Source organism: Epinephelus lanceolatus, chromosome 10 (genome assembly GCF_041903045.1).
Source record: "Epinephelus lanceolatus isolate andai-2023 chromosome 10, ASM4190304v1, whole genome shotgun sequence".
NCBI lineage: Eukaryota > Metazoa > Chordata > Actinopteri > Perciformes > Serranidae > Epinephelus > Epinephelus lanceolatus.
Window position 1 is genome coordinate 16,251,059 of NC_135743.1, and position 22,523 is coordinate 16,273,581.

The following is a 22,523-nucleotide window of genomic DNA, read 5'->3' on the forward strand; positions in this document are numbered from 1 at the left end:
TAAAGCCGAGGAGGATTATTTAGTGTTCGTGTCTGTGTCCATTTCTGTGACTACTGAGCCAAAATCTGTGGTTGCACCATCCTCACAAATTGTTATGAATTTGTGTACTTTCCCTATGATTCACAGCTTGGCCTTGCTTTCTTTACAACACACACACACACACACACACACACACAGCTCCCAGCTGCTTTCCTGTCATGACCTTGTCGCAGGTCCAATTTTACTTTTTTCAAATTAATGTCAGGAAATTGAAGGCACACACTGTTTTTCTTCAGCTATTTTTTAAAAAAAACCTTTCTCTTCTTACTCAGACGCCCACAAAGCTTGCAGTGTCATCTATCACACATCTGTCAGATCCAGGATCAGTGCTCCTTTCCAAGCAGAGCTCCGGAATGAAGAAACTACTGGATTATGCAATACAGGGCAAGCTGACAGTGCAAGACCACAGCAACAGGCAGAAATACAGCACACAGAGCAAACAAAGTGAGGAAAGAACATCCCGTTTTGGATTAACAGACTCTCCTCTTTTCCAGAAAACACTTAACAGAACGTTGGAATTATTTAGTTGTAGGTACAGGACAGTTAAACTGAGCACATTTGTCACAGCACTGCAGCAGTGTTGCGGGCAGGGTGGACGTGCCTCGATAAATCAACCAGCAGGGACATATTTAATTTCAACGAGAAATATTGCTGCTTGGGAGAGAAGATACTGACGCCTTCAGGGACCAGAGGAGGTACAGTGGAGAGAGAGACAGAGTGTTAACAAGGACATCGCAGCCATGGATAGAGACAACTACACCGGCCTGCAGGAGTTCACAGAGGAGCCAACAGGAGGGAACAATCTCATTCACGAGCACAGCAACGGTATTTTAAGATTAAATATGTGACAAAGATACTGAGAAAATCCTTGTGTGTAAGAGCCAGTGGTGCAACATAGAGTACACGTACACTTAGCTCTGTACTCAGTGACAGTGTTTACTTTTCCTCTTTGTGATGCAACCTCTGCCTCACTACATTTCAGAGGGAGATATTATACTTTATTGGACTCCATTATATACATCAGTGAAAGAAATATTCAGATTCTTTACTTAAGTAAAAGTAGCAGACTACTTTACTCCAGTAAATGTTGCCTACTGTGTATGTATTACCCAGGTATCAGCAAAATGTGTCTAAAGTTTAAAAGTTCTTACTATACACAGGCAGCACTATTGAATTATTATCACTAAGCCATCAGCATGGAAGCTGTATTTTAAAGGCACAGTTCACCCCAAAATCAGAAATACATACTCTTCCTTCTATCTTTTTATCATGCAAGATTGTTTTGGTGTGAGTCACAGAGTGTTGGAGATATCAGCCCTAGAGATGTCTGCCTTCTCTCCAATATAATGGAACTAGATGGCACTCGGCTTGTGGTGCTCAGAGCGCCAAAAAATACATTTGAAAAACTCAACAGCAATGTTTCTTTCCAGAAAGCATGACCTGGTTACTCAAGATAATCCACAGACCTTGTTGTGAGCAGTTTTACGTAGGAACTATTTTCTTTCCACTGAACTACACCCACCAACTACCACTGCGCAGAAGAAAGCATGCATCTACTGCGAGCTATAGCACCACTGAGCTAGCTAACATTACAGCTCAGCTGAGGAGGATGAGGTGATGTGGTTGGCGGGTGTAGTCCAGTAGAGAGAAAATAGTTCCTACATGAAACTGCTCACAACAAGGTCTGTGGATTATCTTGAGTAACCGGGTTATGATTTCTGGAGAAAGACATTGCTGTTGACTTTTTCAAATGTATTTTTTGGCACTTTGAGCACCACAAGCTGAGTGCCGTCTAGTTCCATTATATTGGAGAGAAGGCAGACATCTCTAGGGCCGATATCTCCAACACTCAGTGACTCACACCAAAACAATCTAGACTGATAAATAGCACTACAGGTAAGAGAAAAAATATGTATTTCTGTGTTAGGGTTAGGGGTTTTTTTTTGGGGGGGGGGGGTGAACTGTCCCTTTAATGTTGTAGCTGGTTGCATTGGAGCCAGTTCCATTTATTTATTAACTTTGAGGTAGTTTTACTTAATTTGAGTGGCCTTATGGCATTTCCACTTCCCTTCAATTTTTGACAGTTTTATTTACTTTACAGTTTGAGATTTTACATGCAAAACATATGATTTTATAAGATATGATGCCCCATAATAAATCAAACTATCAAGACTATGTGAAATAGTAAATCGTCTCTACCTGAACCTACTATAACATTATAATACTGCATATAAGTAGTGCATATAAGAATGCATTAGCAATAAAGGCAATTTGCTGCCTTATGAGAGCTTTTACTTTTGATAATTAAAGCACATTTTGCTGATTATATTTCTATTCTTTTCTTGTAATTGAGTGTTTTTACAACTGTGGTATTGCTGCTTTTACCCTAGTGGGGGATGTGAATACTTTGCTACAACAGAATCTCTCTACATGCATACAGAGCACATGCATTTTTGTGTCTGTGTGCATATTCGGCAGCAAGAGACACAAATAAACACTTGACCTAACTTTCCAGCAGACGTTCAGTGTTATCTTTTGGGAATTGTAAATGTTATGAAGATAAATTCCGGTCAAATGGCTCTGCTCCACAATGTTCTGCACTTAACACAGCTGCACCAGAGGATTAAAAAATGGTGAATTGACAGCTTCCATGCTGCGGACTGTTTTGTGTCTAATCAGGCTCCCAGGGACTGAAGCAGGGCGTTGAGTGTTTGAGGAGTCGGACTGCTCTCCTGTTGCTTATTGGCTTCTTGGCCTCCATCTGTGCCAACATAGCACTCACTGTGCTCTGTAAGTATAAACAACCTCCTGTTCTTCCTGCCCTCCAGCCTGAGTATGTATATCTGCCTGTCTGTCTGTCTCTCCGCCCGTGAGTCTCACTCTCGCTGATTATTCTCTCTTTATTTCAGCTCAGTGCGCTTTTGGACACCTATAATTGGCAATAAAAAAGATAAAGCGTTCTCTCCAGTCCGGTGAGGGTCATGTAATAGAAAAAGCACAAAAGTCCATAATTGTGAAATATTTCTCCTGCAGGGCCAACAGGCTCTGGCAGCTCTGCCTGATAATGTGCTTGTGAGGACACTCTCTCATTTAAAACAAACACCACTGGGGATGTACGAGCTTGATCTATTACCACCACCATGGCACACACACACTCACACACACACAGTCACAGTCATAGACACACACAGAGAGGCTTTTGAGTACAATTGTAGTATCTGAAAATGATGACTTGCAACAAGAGAAGGAAATAAAAAGAAACATCTAACACTTTCTATGACAACTGGATCCGTAACATATTGCAAGACTCTCGATAGAAGCTTACTTTATGCATATGGCGTAGAAGCACACATAATATACTTTATCATGATAAATTGGCTAATATTCCCAGCAGTTAAATATCACTACCATGGGTCAGGTAAGGCGGTAATGTAAATGTTTTCTGTTTACTTAGGTGGGCTCTTTATTTGCTCTAATGATACATTAGCTGCACAGTAACACACATTTGCTCAGTGGTGATCCTAGACTCTAAGGGGCGCCAGGCAAAGACGCCCATACATAAAAATGATGGTCAACGACATTAAAGACCGTCCTTTTTTCACTGCAAAGGCACATTGGAACTTAAAATTTAACAACATAGGCCAAATCACACTGTTTGCTTACAATAACTTCAAGGTAGTTAACCCGTGTCACGTACATTAAATGAAAAGGCGCTGAGCAGAAGCTACCTCAGTTGGTTAGTTTACCTTGCCATCAAACAGCCCTGTCTGATGCAGAACAGAAGCCACAGAGTGCTCCTGGGAAGACGTCTTTCTGTATGCTGACGTGGAAGTTAGCGTCACCCTGGTTCCTTCATCAAAAATCAGTGGGATTTTAGATTGGATTTTGGACTATTGCAGAAAATAAGCTATTTGGCAAACAAATGTTTATGATACTGACACACTCTTTCATGATTTTTTAATGTAAATGGAATCGCCAGAGGTAAAAAGCTAATGTTAGGCTGTATACGAACTACACCACGGTGCCATGACCTCACATTGCCCCAAAAGCACAGCTGTAAAGTCGTGGTGGCCATGATGATGTTCCAAAAGCTTCAAAGTCCCTAAAGCTTGTGTGAACCACAGACCTTATTTCAGGTATCTCACCAAAAACCCATTTAAAAAAAACATTGACTTTGAGACAAGGGAAAATGCTAACTCATGTCTGGGTTTTAGAGCTCAACCTTGGGGCACTCCATTATCTTAACGCCAAGAGACTCTATTGACAAATACAGTTGCTGGTCTACCGTCGCCTTGATTGGTTGGTGTGTAAGATAAAGCGGAGAAAATATTCTAAATATAGCGCACACTTAAATTGATATTGATTTGTTTGGTGTGTGGTTCCTTTTAGGTTTTTGTTTTTTTCTTTCATGGCTAAAACATGTTTTGCTGCAGCCTGCATACTGGTAGGTTTGGTTAATGAGAGACACAAAGCAACACAGTTTGTGAAATAAGCACAGCAGAAACGTCAAATTGGTTGGACCACCATGTTTAACTATGTATCTTTAAACTTTACAGTTACAGCTGAAAAATGACAACAGAAATAAACAAGTGTGCCGATTTCACATATCTCCACAATTCCCATCAGTGACCAGTCTTCCACCCGGAAATGATTGTTGTTGTTAGAGCATTGTCAACACTTATACTTAAATGTATAAATATGAATAAACACAAAACACTGAAAACAAATCCACATTGTTAAACCTAAGCCAACTTCAATAATTCAACACTACAAGACAGTTACCGTACTAAAGACAGCAACATACATCTTGAGCTGGGATCAATAATTGTCTTCCTGACTCGGAGAGACTCAGCAGCCAGCCACACCTCTTTTTGGACATCCAAAACATTTTAACAATTTATTTATGTCCACATAAAAAGAATCAATACAAAGACTCAAATAATGAACTTGCAGTGGAATACATTTAAATCATGGACAAGTGACATAAGTGTCCACAACAGAAAACATAGTTGGCTACTCAGTTGTCAGGGATACAAGTAACAATGTCTTTGCCGTGCATGGCTGCTGCCAGTGATAGCAGTAATTTGCAAGATGTTTAGCCTGATTTTTTTGGCATCCTAAGATGTTGAAGTCCTCTTAAGACCAACCTGTGAATGTGTCTGAGGCTGCCAAATTTTAAAACAAGTCATTTCCAACTTTAACTCATCTGAGATACTTAGGAGTGGTTGGCATTTAATGACCTTGATCATAAAGGTCCTCTTTAAGTTAGAGGCAAAGGTGCGGACTACCTCTAAAACAAACACATTTCTGGACTCTTCATTAACCACTACAACATCTGGTGTGTTGGCAGATGTTTTTGGGGGTAAATGGAGGTGCCCCCCCTGCATTTGCTGTATAGGAAATGCAGCACATTTTAACATCTGATTTCACAAAGATACAGTTCATAGCAGGGGTGTGACATGATGGTTTTTGTGGTATCTAAGTATGTGTGGGACACCTTGTGTGAACCTCAGTGTAGCACCTGCACCTGTGTTTTTACATCAGCAGGCTTTCCAGTAATTGTTAACATGTCATTAGTTTTATCAAGAACTGCTCATTTCTGTAATACATGCTAACTCTGATGCAATTCACTAACCACAACAAAACTTTCTGCTTACAGTTAATTAAGATAAAACGAAAAGACAGTAAGTAGCTTGATCTTTAATTCCTCTGAACCTGACCACTTCGTCAAGTCTCAAACTCATTCTGAGATGCCGTCTGTGTCTGTGACAGTACCTTTCAATGAAAGCCACATACACATGTACATATTATCTGTATTAATGACTTGTATTACATCAATTACTCTTCTTAGAAAGCATCGGGGATATGTTTTTTTAATTGGCAAAGGGGAGTAAACAGAGGAAACACAAATGTGGAAAAATAACTGGCAATGAAACCAGAGCAAGTTCATATTGTAAATGATAATTTTTTTTCACAGCCGCAAGGGAGCTCATATAAACTCAATTATTTCAGCAACAGCAGCAATAAAACCTGAGAGATTCACAGACTGTACAGAGGAGCATCATATGTTGGAGGAGGGAGAAATTAGTGGTGGATTAGAAAACACAACAGTATGAAAATTACATTAGATTATAGTTGTGCTTTTCTGGATGGCGATGCAGGTCCAGACTGAAATATCTCAACACTCACAGGATGGATTGGCATAAAATTTTGTACAGATGTTCATGTTCCCCAGAGGATGAACTGTTAAAGGGGTTTTTTTTGGGGAGTTTTTCCTTATCCGCTGTGAGGGTCTTAAGGACAGAGGGATGTCGTATGCTGTAAAGCCCTGTGAGGCAAACTGTGATTTGTGATATTGGGCTTTATAAATAAAATTGAATTGAATTGAATTGAAGAAACGTTGGTTATCCCTTTTTATCTATCACCATCATCAGATCAAAGATGTAATGTCTCTATCTATCTTTCTTCTCAGTGATTGGCAGGCCGGTGCCAGGTGCCCCCCTGGACTCCTCGTCCCTGGGTTTTAAACTGAACTCGGTGCAGAAACGTTACATCCAGCTGTGTGAGGACTACACCGCTCTGGGACAGAGCTGTTCAAAGACAGGTGGCAGGATGTAGATCAAACGAGTACACGATCTTCATTTCCGGCTGTCTTTGATTTACTGTTAACCCTCATTCCTTTTTATCTTGCCCTCTCTCTCATTACCAGTGAAGCAGTGCAGGGCGTGTCCTGAACGATGGATTCAGATCGGGGATCAGTGCTACTTCTTCAGCAGTAACAAGCTGGACTGGCTTCAGAGCAGAGATAGCTGCGCAGAGATGGGCAGCCATCTTACCATACTGCACACCATGGAACAACATGTGAGTGTGTGTGTGTGTAAGTGTGGTGAGTGTGTGAAGTGATCACAACTCACTGTATCAGCAAACTCCACAGACAGAAATGAACACTTTGTCTGCAGAGCCCTGCTGACCGGCACAGGTGTTCCTCGTTCCCCTTAATTGGGTCAGTTACTCTGTGTGTGTGTGTGTGTGTGTGTGTGTGTTTGTGTGTTTGTGCGTGTGTAAAGATGGGAAACACAAAGACATCTTCACAAGGCAAGGTCACTTCTCTGCTCTTTATTTTTGCATAAGGATAGTTTAAGGTTAGAAGTTAAGGTCCTTTTTCACAGCAGACATTTTACCTTGTCATGGCAGGAAAAGCACAGTTGTTACTAATAACATTAACGATGGCTCTGCTTTATTTTAGCATCCCAGTAAGCCATAATAACAGTGTGACAGTGAGCCAGCATGCACAATACCAGGACCCTGAAATTGAAGCAGCCACATGGAATTCACCCGTCATTAATTCCATCATTTACACTCGTGCGCTTCCTACCGTGACATGTCCAAATTTCTTCCAAAAAAATCAAAAATAAATAAAAAACAAAAGAGAGAGAATCCAAGCTACAATTAAACATAATCAAAAAACATGACTACCATGACTTACTGGAACACTTGAATAGAGCGGAGCCATTATTGATGTTATTACTAACACTTTTCTTGCTATGACAAGTCAAAATATCTGCTGTGAGATGTAACAAAGCAGTAGAGCAGACAAGGGAGTGAGAATAAAGTGACACTTTCAACAAGTATGATAAATTATTTTATGATGGAAAGTCACCAAATACAGATTTAAGAATGTAAATATGCCTTAAATTTTAATGTTAGGGTTAGGGAAATTACACAGCAACACTTCAGAGTGCTAAAGATGTGTGTTTCGGTTGCCGTAAATGAAGATCCTCACCAGTATAATACCATAATGAGAAAGTGTGTGTGTGTTTTGAGTGTTTGTATTGTTACTGTTATTGTATTGTGTTTCTATAAAGGATTGTTAAAGATAAAGTCTTGATCTAAGGGTTTAGTTTAAAGGTCTAGTGTGCAGGATTTAGGGGCATCCACTGGTGGAAATTAAATATAATATTCATAACTATGATTAAATTAGTTTAGAATCACTTGAAACTGAGTATTGTTGTTTTTTTGTTACCTTAGAATGAGTTGTTTATATCTACGTATGGAGCAGGTCCTTTTTCCATTGAGTCTGCCATGTTGTTCTGCAGTAACCCAGAATGTCCACAGTCCAAAGACATGCAGGTTAATTGGTGACTCTAAATTGTCCGTAGATGTGAATGTGAGTGTGAATGGTTGTCTGTCTCTATGTGTCAGCCCTGTGATAGTCTGGTAACCTGTCCAGGGTGTACCCTGCCTCTCGCCCAATGTCAGCTGGGATAGGCTCCAGCCCCCCCACAACCCTCAAGAGGATGAGTGGTTACGGAAATGAATGAATGAATGATTGACTAAGCAGAGAGAGCAGCCAGGCTCAGTATTATGTGTGATGATCTTGGACTGGCCAGGTTCAGGTTTCAGCTCACATGAGGTCAGTTTGGTCTGGATTGTTTATCGCCATGTTGAGAACTCCAACGCTTGGCACATGGGAAAAGTTGCAGTTTTGCAACCTCATCACCAGATGCCTCTGAACCCTACACACTACTAGACCTTTAAAATATGGTTTGGGTTAAGGATTTAGTGTTTGGGACAAGGGCAAGAGTAAATCAATGATTTACCAACCTTTGTGTTTGTGTGTGCGTGTGTGTGTTTAACTTCAGGACGCTCTGGAAAAAGAAGCCAAGAAAATCGGCGGATTCGATTACCACTTCTGGATCGGCTTGTCTGATATAGAGACTGAAGGAGACTGGAGATGGGTGGACAACACAACACTGCAACACAAGTACCATCTGATTTTAATATCTAAAGCATTAATCATGTATTTGTTTATGTTTATATTAAAACTGCTATCCTGCATTCATTTTAAATTTTGATGACACTGAATAAACTGTCCAGGGAGCACCTATACCATCCAAAGCACAATAACAAAAAAAAAAAAAATCATAAATATGGTATAAATAAAGCTACAATTGCACCATCAAATGAAAGACAGACACACAGCAATCAAAACCTGAGATAAATCAGAGTTCAAAAATGTAACCAATGAATTAAAGGCTTGGGTGAGGTGAGCCTGTTTTTCTCGTGTCCGAATTGTTGTTGGTATTAGCTTATATCCAATCTATCCCTGATTCCTCCTCTCTCCCTCTGTCACAGTTACTGGGATAAGTGGAGCTCAGAGCCAAATAACCACCAGTCAGGAGGGGAACACGGAGAGGACTGCGCCACCTTAGACAGCCACGCAAAGACATGGTTTGATGTTCCTTGTAATCACATTTATAAACGGATCTGCCAGATGGATGCCATTCAGCTCAACTGAATCCTCACACTGAAAATACTGCACAACTGGGAAGTCTGGAAACCTAAAAAGGTTGTGAAAGAGCCCAGTCTAAAATGTTTGATTGCATGTTTGGGGTTATTCGCACCATATTTTTTTTAGAAGGTATAGTTGGTGAAAATCTATACACTGTGTTGAGGAAACTGCAATACTGCACACTTGTTGTCAAGCAAATCTAAAGGACAAAGACATCACGTAACATTTTTTGGAGTGTGTCCATTGTCAATTAAGAGTCAATTATTGTACTTGTGAGATATTTCCCAGTGACTTTTATTTGAATGTCAGGCCATTCAGGTCTGACATTAGAAAAAGGTCTTCATATTGCAAAACTGAATGCCACGAACACTGTCTACTGTCTCTTAGACCTTTGGGCACGATTGTTGTCTGTCTTCGATGTCCATCTTCAGCAGAGATTTGTGCCAATTCACATCTTAAAACTGACCTGCAAAATATTTTACAGTTAACACTGTAAACTTTATTTTTTTGGGTTGTTTTCTCTTCAAGATTAGTGTTGCTTTTATGCACTGCTTTATGTGTTTGAGATGTTTATGTCAATAAAATTTTCTTTTTTCTATATTCAGCCTTGTGTCTACCTTTTTGTTTTTACAGTGCCTGGCATACACATGTCCATGCAGCCTACTGACAACTCAAATCCAAATAAACACTCTTGGATTGTTTAATCTGAAGGATTAAAGTATTATAGACCAGACAATAACTAGACAGAGTCAGTGCAGTCAAGGCTTTTACCCTTTTGCGACCCCTCAGATTGATCTTGGGACTCTTGACCTGAAGTTAGTCAACCTCTGCGGAACAGCCAATATTGATCTCGACTGTTCCACATGGTTTAAATCAGATCACCACTAGATGACGCTGTTCCCTCTGATCCACTGATACATCTGCTGATTGACAGCTGCACTTGTCCCACCCACCCCGGTTCACCGTCCAATCAGCGCTTACGTTGCTTTGTTGTTGTACGTGTGCTGACAGCGGAACTGAACAATCGAGAGGGAGGCTATCTGCTAGAAACCAACACAACAAGGTAAATTTGAGCACACGTAGCCGTATTTTAACGCATTTATAGAGATATTTACGTGCGTATTTTGTCTCTCAGTTATTTGCGCAGTGTAGTTGTGCGATTTAAATCCCCAGAAAGGCTTAAAATGAACTGAGGCCTAACGTCAACGGATAAGTGAAGCCTGACGGTTGATTAGCCGTTAGCAGCCGAGCTAGCATGACACATTGAGCTCGTATAATAATTAACACACATTTTAATGAGAACACTTCATCTAAAAACAACTTCGTACATGAAATTATGTATTTTATTTGTTAAGCACTTCTTCTGCCAATTGCATCAACGTGTGTTGACAGATAAGGTCAGTGATTTTGATGTTAGCCGGTTAATTTAACGTTAGCGGTGCAGCTAATGCTAATACTGGGGCAGGGGGTAAGGTTGAGCAAACTTCACTCAAATACTTACGTCTCCACCGTCCTTTTGGCTTTGATAATTTTAATATGTAAGAAACAGTAAAGTGTGTCTGTCAGCCGGTGTTATAGCTAACGTTACTAACACAAGTCTTTTACTGTGTAAGACTTCAAAGTAGCATCACAGTCTCCCTGCAAGGATGGTCGTGACGTATGTGTAAACACGTGTATGTTACTGAAAGTGTATAGGTTTTTTTTGTGTGTTTTTCTGTCTTTCAGCACGTTTACTTCACCACATCTGTAGTCACAGACATTAGAAAGTAGAAATGATGTTGACACCCTATTGGCAGCAACAACAATTTTACACAAACAGAGCCTTTGACTTTAAACTCCCAGTCAGGCAACTGAGGCAAGAAGAGTACACTTACTTTGTGTATCTTGTTGTGTAATATCCATTACGTTAGTGCTGGAATGATTAGTGGATTATTTAAATAGTCGATTAGTAGAAGTTACTCAACAACAGTTTTGTTGAGCAATTTATTGCTGAAATCATCTACAAAGTTAAAATGACAACTATTTTTTTCTGATTATCAGAGAGATTGCTGTTTTTCTGTGCTTAAAAGAAGTTTGAATTTGATTTATTTGGGTTTTAGACTGTTAAATTGGCCAAACAAGCAATTTGACATCACCTTGACCTACGGTGAAGTTGTGAGAGCATTTCTAATTGACTACTTATGCACTGTATCAAATAATTTAAAAGATAAGTTACTCATGAATTAGTAATGATTATAATTGTTTGTTTGTAGTCCTAATACATGGCTACTCTTAACACTTATAGTACACACGAATGTACTTTGAACTCACAGTATTTTGTGCCATAACAAGCACAAACTGTTTATCATACAGCCATGTGCTCCTTTCGAAAATCATAAAGAAATAAGTAACACTGACTTACACTCTGAGAACATTTTCCAGGAGCTTTACCCTTTTTCCCGCTCCACTGCATTTTTTGGCTTTTCTGTCTTTACAGTAACACTGCTTTCACTTGGCTGGAACATTGCAATAATCTTATCACCACTGCCCACAAGTAGTTAATCCCTCAAGATACAGTTTTACCATTTTGTTTTCCCTAAAGTAGATTCAAGGTCATTCAAGTCATCGTGCCCCAGATTATCCCACAATATCATTTACTGTATATTCTGTATCGCCTTGTTTCAACTCTTCATTGAAGCTACATAGTGTTGACACTGAGGGAAATGTTGAAATTCAGGACTCCGTGTTTTTGGTTGCATCATTCCATCCACTAGAAATATTCTAGATGTGTTGTGTCTCATTTTCCCCAAAGTCCAGAGTGACATTTTTTTGAATGTCTGAGATCCTCACTTGAATTTTAATAATGTTTTGTTGGCATAAACAATGTTTGGCTGTACAGCATGAGTTTGTAATGACTGATCCACTGCAGACTGCAGGTTGATTAGGGTCCCCTCTCTTGCTTGTATGGAGAGAATATGAGTTATAATTCTGTTAATGATCTGATCATTCTAAGTGGACTTGCTCATTAGCAAAACAGCACATATCTGTCTGCATATCTGTTGAGACACATCTAAATTCATCATTAAAATAATTCAACGTATCGTGCTTCATTCCATTAAAATCTCAAGTCTGAGAGATTTTCAGTGATCTTCAGAGCTATTTAAGGTCCATTTTGGTTGAAGAGGATTATGGGAAAGATAGATGAACCACCTCTTATTAGAGCTGAGAGTCTGTTGAAGTAAGTGCTACTTTGGTGAATTTGGGGTATGATGTACTGTACAACAGTGGAAGCTTAGAGCTTCTGAATTCATTTTTAAATTGTTTTCCCTCTATCTTTGTACCCTTTTATTATTTTATTAAATGTTTTATTCAGATGTATTCTCTCACTCTATTTTTAATCTAAATCTCATTGTAACAGTACAAATAACAATAAAGCAATAATAATGGCAAAATATTAATAAATGCTGAATGTTTTGAATAAGGAATGTGGTGTCAGTTGTACCATACAAAGAGAACAGAAGGTACCATAGTGGCATTTTTTTATACAAATTATTTTGTTGACATTATATTGGCATGATACGCAGTTAAACATTGATGACAATAACAGGCTGAATGAACTGAGAAGCGTGTTTAGCAGCAACAATGTAGTAATTATCTAAGCTCATTACCGCATGACAAAACAATTTTTCACATAGAGTAACTATGTGTCCCTTTGCACTTGGGGATTCTTGAAATTATTATTAGTTATCTTTTAGTAATGTTAATATTTTCTTTGAGTTTATTTGTTTTTATTTTGAAATCTCAGAGGTCACCAAGATACTGAGATCTGAACAGCTGCATCCTGCATATTAAGCAGGTCCACATATTCCTCCAGCCATCTCTCACTGATATGCAGCCAGTTCTGTCCTCCTTTAAAATTCAATAGATATACACAGATGGAGGCAATCCAGCTTCATTTGACTTTTGAAAATTCATGAAATTAATAGAGGTACTGTTTCTGAAATGGTGTAGGTTAATGTGTTTGGCTGCAACACATGTCTGCTCATCTGTTCCGCTTGCCTGAGAATGTCGTCTTTATACCTCTTTGATGGTGGTCCAGTGGGACAACATATGGAACATGTGCATGTGTGCATGTAGATTTATCCGATTTAGTATGATTCAAAATATATCAGCACCCTCAGCACTGATGGTAATAAATAAGAGACAGTCAGACTAGTCTTAGTTCAGCAGTTGGTATCCAGACTCTCTTTTGCTTTCATTTTAGGGAATGGCCTCAGGTAATAAAACCAGTGTGATGCAACTGCAATAATGTTACCATGTATTTGTAAGACTGAGCTTCCTTTGTGTCCCAAGATGTGTCTGCTGGGATTAAGATATCTTAAAATATCACTTCAAAGTCAACAGGACAGCTCCTCGCGTTGGATAATTGTCAGTTAAGACACTTCTGAATTGGGAAGAATGCACAAGTAGAATCAGACTGACATCCTGTCCAGGCTATTTTTTGTATTTGGGTAATTTGTACTATAAAGCTTGTTGATTACAAAGCCAGAGTTGGGCACAATCAGGAAATGGTCCTGGTTTTTTGTTGTTGCTTTTTCAGGATTTACTTTATGTAAACGAAATACCTGCTCGAGACGCAGGCAGATCCCTGCTCCTATTTAAGTAATTATTCTGGTGTTGCCCTCAGCCCAAAGTGCATTTGCATCGTTTCTCTATGCAGGGAATGGGTTTTGATGAATATACATGCCGTGCTTCGCATTCATTACATTTGTTGCCCGCATCGGTGCTACCTAGTGCAGCTACTCTTCCACTATCCAAGCAGCTCTCCAGGTAATTTGAGGGTTAAGGGCTTCGGTCAAGAGCACTTGGCTCTTAGACCTTAAATGAAAAGGGAGTATTGTTCATTCTATTCTATGTCCTTTGAACGGGCCACAAGTGGCTGGACTATTATTTAGAGGGGAACGACAAAGACGCAAACATCCTGTGGAGGCTTAGGGTTCATTGATAGTGTTTTTTTTTTTTTCATTGTTTAGTATTTATGAAAGATTGTGACATGCTGTCCCTCGATGCCTTTCTTCAGATGGCACAACCAGGGCGGCAACAGAGATGTAATTTCCTTGATTTTCTACTTTCCACAGAACTCTGGTGCTCTTATGTGTCTCTCTGTAATACTTTTGTCTAACCTGCTAACCTTTTTGTCTCCTGTGACCCCTGGCATCAGATGGAGGTGGAGCAGCTCCTGTCTCTGTCAGGCTCAGCACTGGCCCAGGCTGTCAGCTCCCTGCTGGAGACCCCAGGCCTCTACGTCTTCTCTGACATCCTGGAGCTGCCTAATGTCAGAGAGGTAAACACACTCCCTCACAATCCATCTTCCTCACCCTTTGTGTCTCGGGACCTTTTCAGACCTGGCATGAAAAAAATCCATCTTAATCACAACTAGACAGTAAATCTCACAGGTGTACTGTCACATTCAGAGGGGTTGGTGATGCATGTGACCACGTTCTTAATGCAGTATCAACACCAAGTGTATTCCCCAGTCACACTGAACCACATTCGTCATGTATGCATGTGGAAATGTGTAGCCTATACGTTTGGGCATCAATGATGTAATCAAAGTCACGACTCAGCTCCCAATCAACACATCTATATATAGAGTTTCTGGGCATGATGCTGCTATCGTTTCAAAAAGTACATCACCAGCATCATGCATGTGTTGTACGTCAAACTTGAATGAGAATACGTAGTTGACACCCTATTTTGGAGGTGAAATGCTGCAGTTAAATTAGGGTAGGACTGTGCAGCACTATTGTTCCATTCTGTAAAGAAAGCCCTGGAGAGGATGAAGAGAAAGTCACACCAGGAGGGATATTTACCAAGGACTTGTGTTCGTTTTAGTAAAGTAAAACAGTAGAATTGTAGATATATATTTTAAAATTTACTAAAGGACCACGCTAAGACAAAGCAACACTGCTGGAGAATGCATGCAGACAACTTAAACCAGTTTTACACTAAGATCATGCGATAAGGCTGCCACAAAATCTCTTCTTGATGCCGCCTGTGCTTTTTTTATACAGAACAAAAAACCACTGGCATAATGCAGCCCCACTGTGTTATTTTAGATAGCATGCCGACATCCAAGGCACCTATAAAAGATATGACTTAATGTGTGTTTTTTTATTTTGTGGAAGCATTTTTCAGTCGAAGCTGAAAAAGCAGAGATAATGGACAGTGGGCCATAGTGGAACTTGCATCAAAGTCTGGCACCAATGCAAAATTCAAATGCTTTCACAGACTTAATTAAACTTCTGTTAAAGTTTCCTTGCTAGCATCTAAGAAAAAAGTGGCATGATGTGTACACAACAGTGTCGGCCACTAGTGAGACATAACATACATGTCAGCAGTGTTTCTAAACAATAACAATGGCATAATATGGTAATAACAGACATTTACTGTCCCGGTTATATTGCGGCTGATCTTGCCCCCTCCCGCCCCCCATGGACATTTGCATCTGCTGTTCTTCATCTTTGAGTTAGCTGCTAACTGCTTTTTAAATCTCCCCCGAGGTGAGTCGCACACATAACATGCCATCAAAGCAATGCACCCAACTTGTCCTGCCGGCTGTCAGTTCTCCACAGATAGAGATTTGATGCTATTACTATCTCTGTTGCCTGCTTAAAAGCAAGACAACTCTGTTTCCCCTGTTCTGTGATTATATGTTTTATACAGATTGGTGAGGCGGAATAACAGCACAAAATTTCTGCCTTGTAAAAGGGGCTATTGCTTCAAATCAAAGCTTTACCACTCAGTGTCCCTCAGTGGTTTTCTGCTTTAATATGTCTTTTTCCTGACCTTTAATAGCTCATCCCAGGTCCAGTCAGTTATTCATTTACTGCAGTGATGTAGTTAGTCAGTGGAGTTTTAAAGTCAAAAATCCTCCTCATTGATTTTCTCAACTCATACTATTACTGATCTTTAGTTAGGCTGATATCATTGGCTATTTATAATATTTCCTCACATACAGTGTTCCTCTTGGGGGATGAATAAACGCTTGCATTTCTAAACGTGTCATCTTCTCAAACATTATTTGTGGCTCTGCAGCAGAGAACATTTTCTTTTGCTCATCACTGCTTTCCAGACATTTTCGTCAATTTTTATCATCATTTATGAACCGCGAATGAACTGCAATTGGGCTCATTCACATCGCAGTGAAAAAATTGTGGTGGCACAAAATTTTGCACTCTAGGTGGTAATTTTTGCTAAATTTAGTAGGACCCCTCCCTCCTGGTGTTTAGTGTAATAGGTAGGGGGATAAGAAGCCATACAGTAGTGCAGTTACATTGTTAGATGAAAGTCTGGCAAAAGACAGGACAGACACCAGCTGATGGCTTTGATTCGGGCATAAGGAAACATTATGGGAGTGATTTCTCTGTTGTTTGACTGGTGGAACAGGGATCTGAAATCTGATCAGATGGGGCCAGTTGAGACAGATTTTGATGCAAGGTGTTATGTAACTCCTCTCAGTTTAATCCAAGTATGACTAAATTTAATTAGTCAGACCTTCCTGTGGTCCCTCTCCTTTACTCTTTCTCCCAGTCTCAGCAAGACCTCTCCTCAGAGATGTGCAAAGATAAAATGCAGTTGTACAGTTCTTGTGTAGAGAGTCTCATTACTTCTGTGTTCTGCCACATCATTTTTTTTTCTTTCCCCTCATCTTCCCTCTACACCACAGCTGGAGAATGGCCCTCATGCACCAATGTACCAGCTCCTCAACCTCTTTGCCTATGGAACCTACTGCGACTACAAAGGTATTGCAGTGGCAGCACAGTGTAAATAAGTAATAGGGCGTCCCTGCAACTCTTTTATTATGAGCTGTATTTCTTTGCTGCAGGGCAGGCACCTTAACACCCTCACCTGAGACACTGCAGGCAGGTTATTTACTGACAAAGTTACTGAAACGCTTTTATCTGTGTGGGTAACTTTTCATTAAGCGTTCTGATTGGCTGATGATTGTCTTTGTTGCAGCAGCAGCAGCAGCACAAATGGACAATAAACTAATCTTTTGTGACTTAATTTGCCGTTTGTGTAATGTGAAGTTTCAACAAGAAGTGGAATGTTAATTATGTCTAATTTTATGCTGAACATCAACCAATAGCCTGGAAAAAGAATGTAGCCTACTTTATTGTTCCCTTCCCTTTCGAGTCACACCGACAGGGAGCACATTTACTTTCATAGAGCTGTGTAGTGGACCCCTTAGAGGAGCTGTCAGAGCTGCTGTCTCGGTGGGTGTGAGTCCTGTCACCAGGGGAGCATGGCAGCCGGAGACAGTCACTGGAGATCAACTTCCTCCAGACTCTGTTCTCTGGCTGCTTAAAGAGCTCACCACTCACCCGCATGTCCCTGTGTAACATTGCATTTCAAAGTAATAAGAAGTGCCTCGATTATGTGTGACTATTTGACCCCTCAGTAAAGTGACACTTACACACTGCCCTGGTATATTTTCCCCATTTTGTCTCTTTTTCATTGCATGTTCTTGTCTGCTGCTGTAGAGAGAGCAGCCTCTCTTCCAGAGTTGACCCCAGCGCAGAGAAACAAACTCCGCCACCTGTCCATCATCAGCCTGGCATCCAACCTCAAGGTACTGGTTCTTTCTTTTCTCTTTGCAGTTTTCGAAAAAGTGCAGAAAGGTGCAGATGAACTGTGTAGTGTTTTATTTGTCTCAAAAATAAAAAAAAACAGTAGAGATGCATCAGTTTATGGGCGGATACCCATGTTCAGCCTTGTGGACTACTATCAGCAAATAAGATGACAATTATTGATGGCAGTGGCCGATGTTTTTCTGTTGTGTTACATCAGTTTTGCACAGGTTAAAACATTATGATGAGTTCAAGCTTTATGTAGTAAACATGCATGTTGGGTGAAGGTAAATTAAAACATTATCATGATGTGTTCAGACATAATCTTGTCTGGCATGGTGTCGTATTTCTATCACTGCCGAGTGAAGCCAGTTGGAGCCAGAGCTAATAAATAAATGTGACTACTGTAGAGCCATTTGATCCAGGAGCGGATGCTGATTATAACCTATCCCATCAGAGGCAAAAGACAGATGTTAGCAGCTGTTAGTGAGTTTTTTGTGCAGCGATAAAGGGCTTTAGAGAGTGAATTATGACATGTCATAGTAAAAAGGCTTGTGAAGCAGTCATTTTTAAAAGGATGTTTATAATAGAAAGGTTATATTAAAGGTTGTTTCATAAATGTGTATGATTGAACTGCTCAGTCAGATAAAGTATAATGGAGGGCTGAATGACTTTAACAGTTCAGTTCTTTTTTTTATAATAAAGATTTGTTTGTTTTCCTGGCACAAAAGAGGGAATAAATAACAAAATAAACACCAACGACAAAAAAAACAATGTTTTCAATTGTTACTTTAAACATCAGTATCTGCTGAGAATTTCACAATTGGTGCATCCTTAGGAAAAAAAAAGCAGTTTATGAATGATGTGTTAACAGTTTGGTTTTTTATATGGCATGTTAACCAAATTTTTCAAAAAAGTTAATGTGTGGTTGGCTGTCATTTTAGGCTCCTAGATGTTTTTGTATCAGCTAAATTAGAATTACAAAAAGACAAGCCTTTCAATCTCAAGTTTCTCAGCAGAGTTACCAGCACAGCCAATACTGCTCTTCATTAGATTTCTTATCCCTCCCTCTGTGTGAGTGATAAAGTATTAAATGTTCCTTTATTAAGGCATCTCTCATTCCCAGCTTCTAACCATACTGCACATCTCCTTATGCCCTTTTCTTTCTTTGCTCCTGATAAATAATTGATTCATTATTCTCACCAGCTCCGTCCCTTTTTTTTTCCTTCAAACTTAATCTCACTTTCTACTACCACTGCTCCTTTCACTCCTGCCCTTGTTTTTCTCCTTCAATATGTCACATGCTTTCCCCGAATATAGGCTTGAACTCTCTAATTGCCCAGTGGAGGATAGTTAAATTCAAAACTCTCCATTCATCTTCCTCTGGCTGTGACATTTAGACAAATAGGCAATTTCACTGTAACATTTTATTGTCATTTTCCATCAAACCGTTAAAGTGGAATCAAATTATCTGCCTGTATACCTTGTTTAAAAAACAAAACAAAAGAAGAGGAGACGTAAAGTTTCTCATGTCTTTTTTCCCTCAGTGCCTGCCGTACTCACTGCTCCTCCAGCAGCTTGAGCTGAAGAATGTGCGGGAGCTGGAGGACCTGCTGATCGACGCCGTTTACTGTGACATCATCCAGGGCAAACTGGACCAGAGGAACCAGCAGGTAGAGGTAGACTGCAGCGTGGGTCGTGACCTCGGTCCCAACGAGCTCCCAAACATAGTCAACACGCTGCAGGAATGGTCAGTATCACCTGTGTTTGTCCGTGCACACACTTCAGATTATCTGTGGCTCAATTATTAGTTTGTCAAACTCGCACTCTGCTTTCTTCCTTCCTCCATGCCTTTCTTCTCTCTCTCAGGTGCACAGGGTGTGAGGCAGTGCTGTGTGGTATTGAGGAGCAGGTCTCGAGGGCAAACCAATACAGAGAGAGCCAGTTGAAAGTTAAAGTCCAAGTGGAAACAGAGGTTAGTCCCTCATCTCATCAGTCCTCACTTCTCTCACTCTTTCCCCCCCCAGAAAATCCAGTAAATGTGACTCTTCCCTTTTCAGCATCTCTGCTTTGGTGCTTGTAGCTGCTTGTGGTATTTTAGTTTCCTCCTGACTGCATATTTCATTTTTTGAGTTTTGTTTGAGGGTAAACTCATACAGCAGAGTGTTCATACCTCTAACTTTAAAGTATAAACATGCTTATGTATGAGTTTACCCTCAAACCTTACTATTGTTTTACGACAGACCTGAAAACCCGTCCTTTCACTTGCCCTTCTCTTGAATTTTTAATTTTTAATCTGTCTTCACTTTCCCCTCAGGTGTCAAACCTACAGAAAACGTTAAAGGCCAGCGCCGCCTCTCCGTCGTCAGGTCCTGCCCCCGCCGGAGCTGCCTCCAATCAGGACGCAGACCAACCCGCAGAGCCACGAGACCCCGCCTCCTCTCAGGAACCCCGACAACCAGGCAAAAAAAGTTCAAAGGTGAAAGGGTGAGTACTGTGACGTCACCTTTTTGTGCTGACTGTGTGGACGTACGGGGCTACTCACAGGCAGCCGAATGTTGTCACCATGAATAAAGTTCTCTGGGTGTTCTGCCTTTTAAACAAAAGGGACCACAGAGAGTTTGCATAGAAATTGCATTCATAAAGCCTGGCCAAACGTTTCAGAAATTGAACACATAAAATATGTTTGGCCATGTAGAATAATTTGCTGAAATGTTTTATTCAGAATTGTTGTTGCGCTGTTAAATCAAGCTGAGGGGTTTTCAAGCAAGAAATGCTATTTATTCCTGCAAGTCACAAAATTGGAACAAAAAGGCTGCATGTGGAGGTTTTTTCCATTAAGATTCTTTTATTGCTGCTTCTCCTTTTGTTCTGTGAAACACTTTGTTACCGCGGTTTTTGAAAGGTATTTTGAAAAATACGAATTTACCTAGTTATAAACAGAGCACTATAAAGACTCTACTTCAAACACTAAATGAAAGCCATTAGTCCAATGTTCTTGTAGAGAGCAAAGTTAATTCAACACAGAACCGCTATGTTTCTATTTTTTCAATAAACATTAAAAAGCCAGCTGCCAGTGTAAGTGGTGTGTGTGTGTGTGTGTGTGTGTGTGTGTGTGTGTGTGTGTGTGTGTGTGTGTGTGTGTGTGAACGTGTGTCTGCATGAAGAAGCTTTATTATCACATGCACATCAGTGTTTTGCAGCAGTGTTCTAACCCTACTATCAGCGACTCTCTTCCTGTTCTGCTTCCATCCGGCCCAATTACCGTTGGCTAATTTCACATCTGTCCTGGATTGTAAAATGTCACTGGATACACAAATGCCCCACGTGCTCTCCTTCTGAAAGAACCGTTCCCCCCTCCAGTGATCAGACAAGATGTTTTGCTTGTCTGGTGTTTATGTTTGTTGCTGGCGAACAGAAAGCAGTGATTATTTTCTGGCTGCCTGTCACATTTTGATGAAGCGTAGAGCCATATAATTTTCATCACTCAGCACTGCACTTCATTCAAATGAAGATCCACTTAATGTTTTGAAATCCAAATTAATGATAGCTTAACCTCAATCCCCGAATTAAAAATGAGTTTTGACACCATTTCTTTATAAAGCTATTTAAAGGGTTGGGCTGATAGTGCAGCGGATATTATTAGAAAAAGGTTCTTTGCTGAAATTCTTTTTAATTTGCAGAAATAGAAAATCCACTGAGATCAGTTTCAATGCAAAGATACTAAATACTGACATTAGATTTTTTAACACAAAGACACTTGCACCGTGGTTGCATCAGTAACATGCTTGTTTAGTTGTGCGAGTGGAAAGTAAACATGTCATTACAGTATTTTGATAAATCCCAAACAAAATACCAACGCTGTGTTTCTCACTGGTATTTTTCCCACTTAGGCTGCGTGGCAGTGGGAAGATCTGGTCCAAATCCAACTAAAGACAAGAGACTGAGATGTGGAGACGGAGACACTGATAGACACTCTCACTGATTAACGGACACATGGACACGTTGACGGATATACGGATGTTCACGGACACCTTCGTCTTATACACGCTCGTCACAGTAAAACCAGGAAACTTCATGGGAACTTTTTTTTTCACCACGTCTCACCTTGACGGATTCGGAAACAAGCACTAGCTGATGGAAAATGACAGGTGTGACATCCACTTTTGCAGTTGTTAATAGCCTAACTGGCGGACTGTCAGTGTACACACACACACTCACACACACACAAGTTTCCTCTAACACATAAAGACAGAACAGTCTGCAGCAGGAGTCAGTTGCCTTTGACCAGAAACAGGATCTGTGTATTTGACGCGTATGTGTGCATCTCTGTTGGTTTAAAATGTTCTTTTAGTTTCGATTAATTCTTTGTTGCTTTGTTGTTGTTTTTTTCTCTCTGCTGAGTTGAGACATGTATAAAATCAGAATATAAATTGTCGGGAAATAAAACGAAGCCCTGTACTTACCCTAACTGCCTCATTAATGTCACTGTCACTTCTTTTATTAAACGCACTTCAAAGTGCATCTCTGGAGGGTGCACAGCTAAATGTTAACTCGCAGAAGGGGGCTACCCGTTAGGA

At 40.2% G+C, this 22,523-nt stretch overlaps 2 protein-coding genes across 2 annotated transcripts; both read left to right on the top strand.

Annotated features, from left to right (window-relative positions):
• The first annotated feature begins 406 nt into the window (after positions 1–406).
• On the top strand, positions 407–9,931 carry LOC117265665 (CD209 antigen-like protein C). Its single transcript, XM_033640289.2, has 6 exons — positions 407–864; positions 2,719–2,829; positions 6,512–6,643; positions 6,749–6,900; positions 8,682–8,803; positions 9,175–9,931. Exons 1-6 carry the CDS (start codon positions 780–782, stop codon positions 9,335–9,337), a joined length of 765 nt encoding a protein of 254 aa, XP_033496180.1. The 5' UTR covers positions 407–779; the 3' UTR covers positions 9,338–9,931.
• A 442-nt stretch (positions 9,932–10,373) lies between these two features.
• Positions 10,374–22,409, top strand: cops7a (COP9 constitutive photomorphogenic homolog subunit 7A). The gene is made up of 8 exons (XM_033640286.2): positions 10,374–10,394; positions 14,532–14,654; positions 17,040–17,115; positions 17,857–17,945; positions 19,491–19,693; positions 19,813–19,918; positions 20,261–20,430; positions 21,837–22,409. The coding sequence occupies exons 2-8, from the start codon at positions 14,532–14,534 to the stop codon at positions 21,874–21,876; spliced, it is 807 nt and encodes a 268-aa protein (XP_033496177.1). The 5' UTR covers positions 10,374–10,394; the 3' UTR covers positions 21,877–22,409.
• Positions 22,410–22,523: the final 114 nt, after the last annotated feature.

Bases quoted from the DNA above. Each gene is read 5' to 3' on its own strand.
- LOC117265665 (XM_033640289.2), top strand. From the start codon at position 780: ATGGATAGAGACAACTACACCGGCCTGCAGGAGTTCACAGAGGAGCCA. The intron at 865-2,718 runs GTATTTTAAGAT...GTGTCTAATCAG, and splicing joins CATTCACGAGCACAGCAACG to GCTCCCAGGGACTGAAGCAG. The intron at 6,644-6,748 runs GTGGCAGGATGT...TCTCATTACCAG, and splicing joins ACAGAGCTGTTCAAAGACAG to TGAAGCAGTGCAGGGCGTGT.
- cops7a (XM_033640286.2), top strand. From the start codon at position 14,532: ATGGAGGTGGAGCAGCTCCTGTCTCTGTCAGGCTCAGCACTGGCCCAG. The intron at 17,116-17,856 runs GTATTGCAGTGG...CTGCTGCTGTAG, and splicing joins AACCTACTGCGACTACAAAG to AGAGAGCAGCCTCTCTTCCA. The intron at 20,431-21,836 runs GTGAGTACTGTG...TTTCCCACTTAG, and splicing joins AAAAGTTCAAAGGTGAAAGG to GCTGCGTGGCAGTGGGAAGA.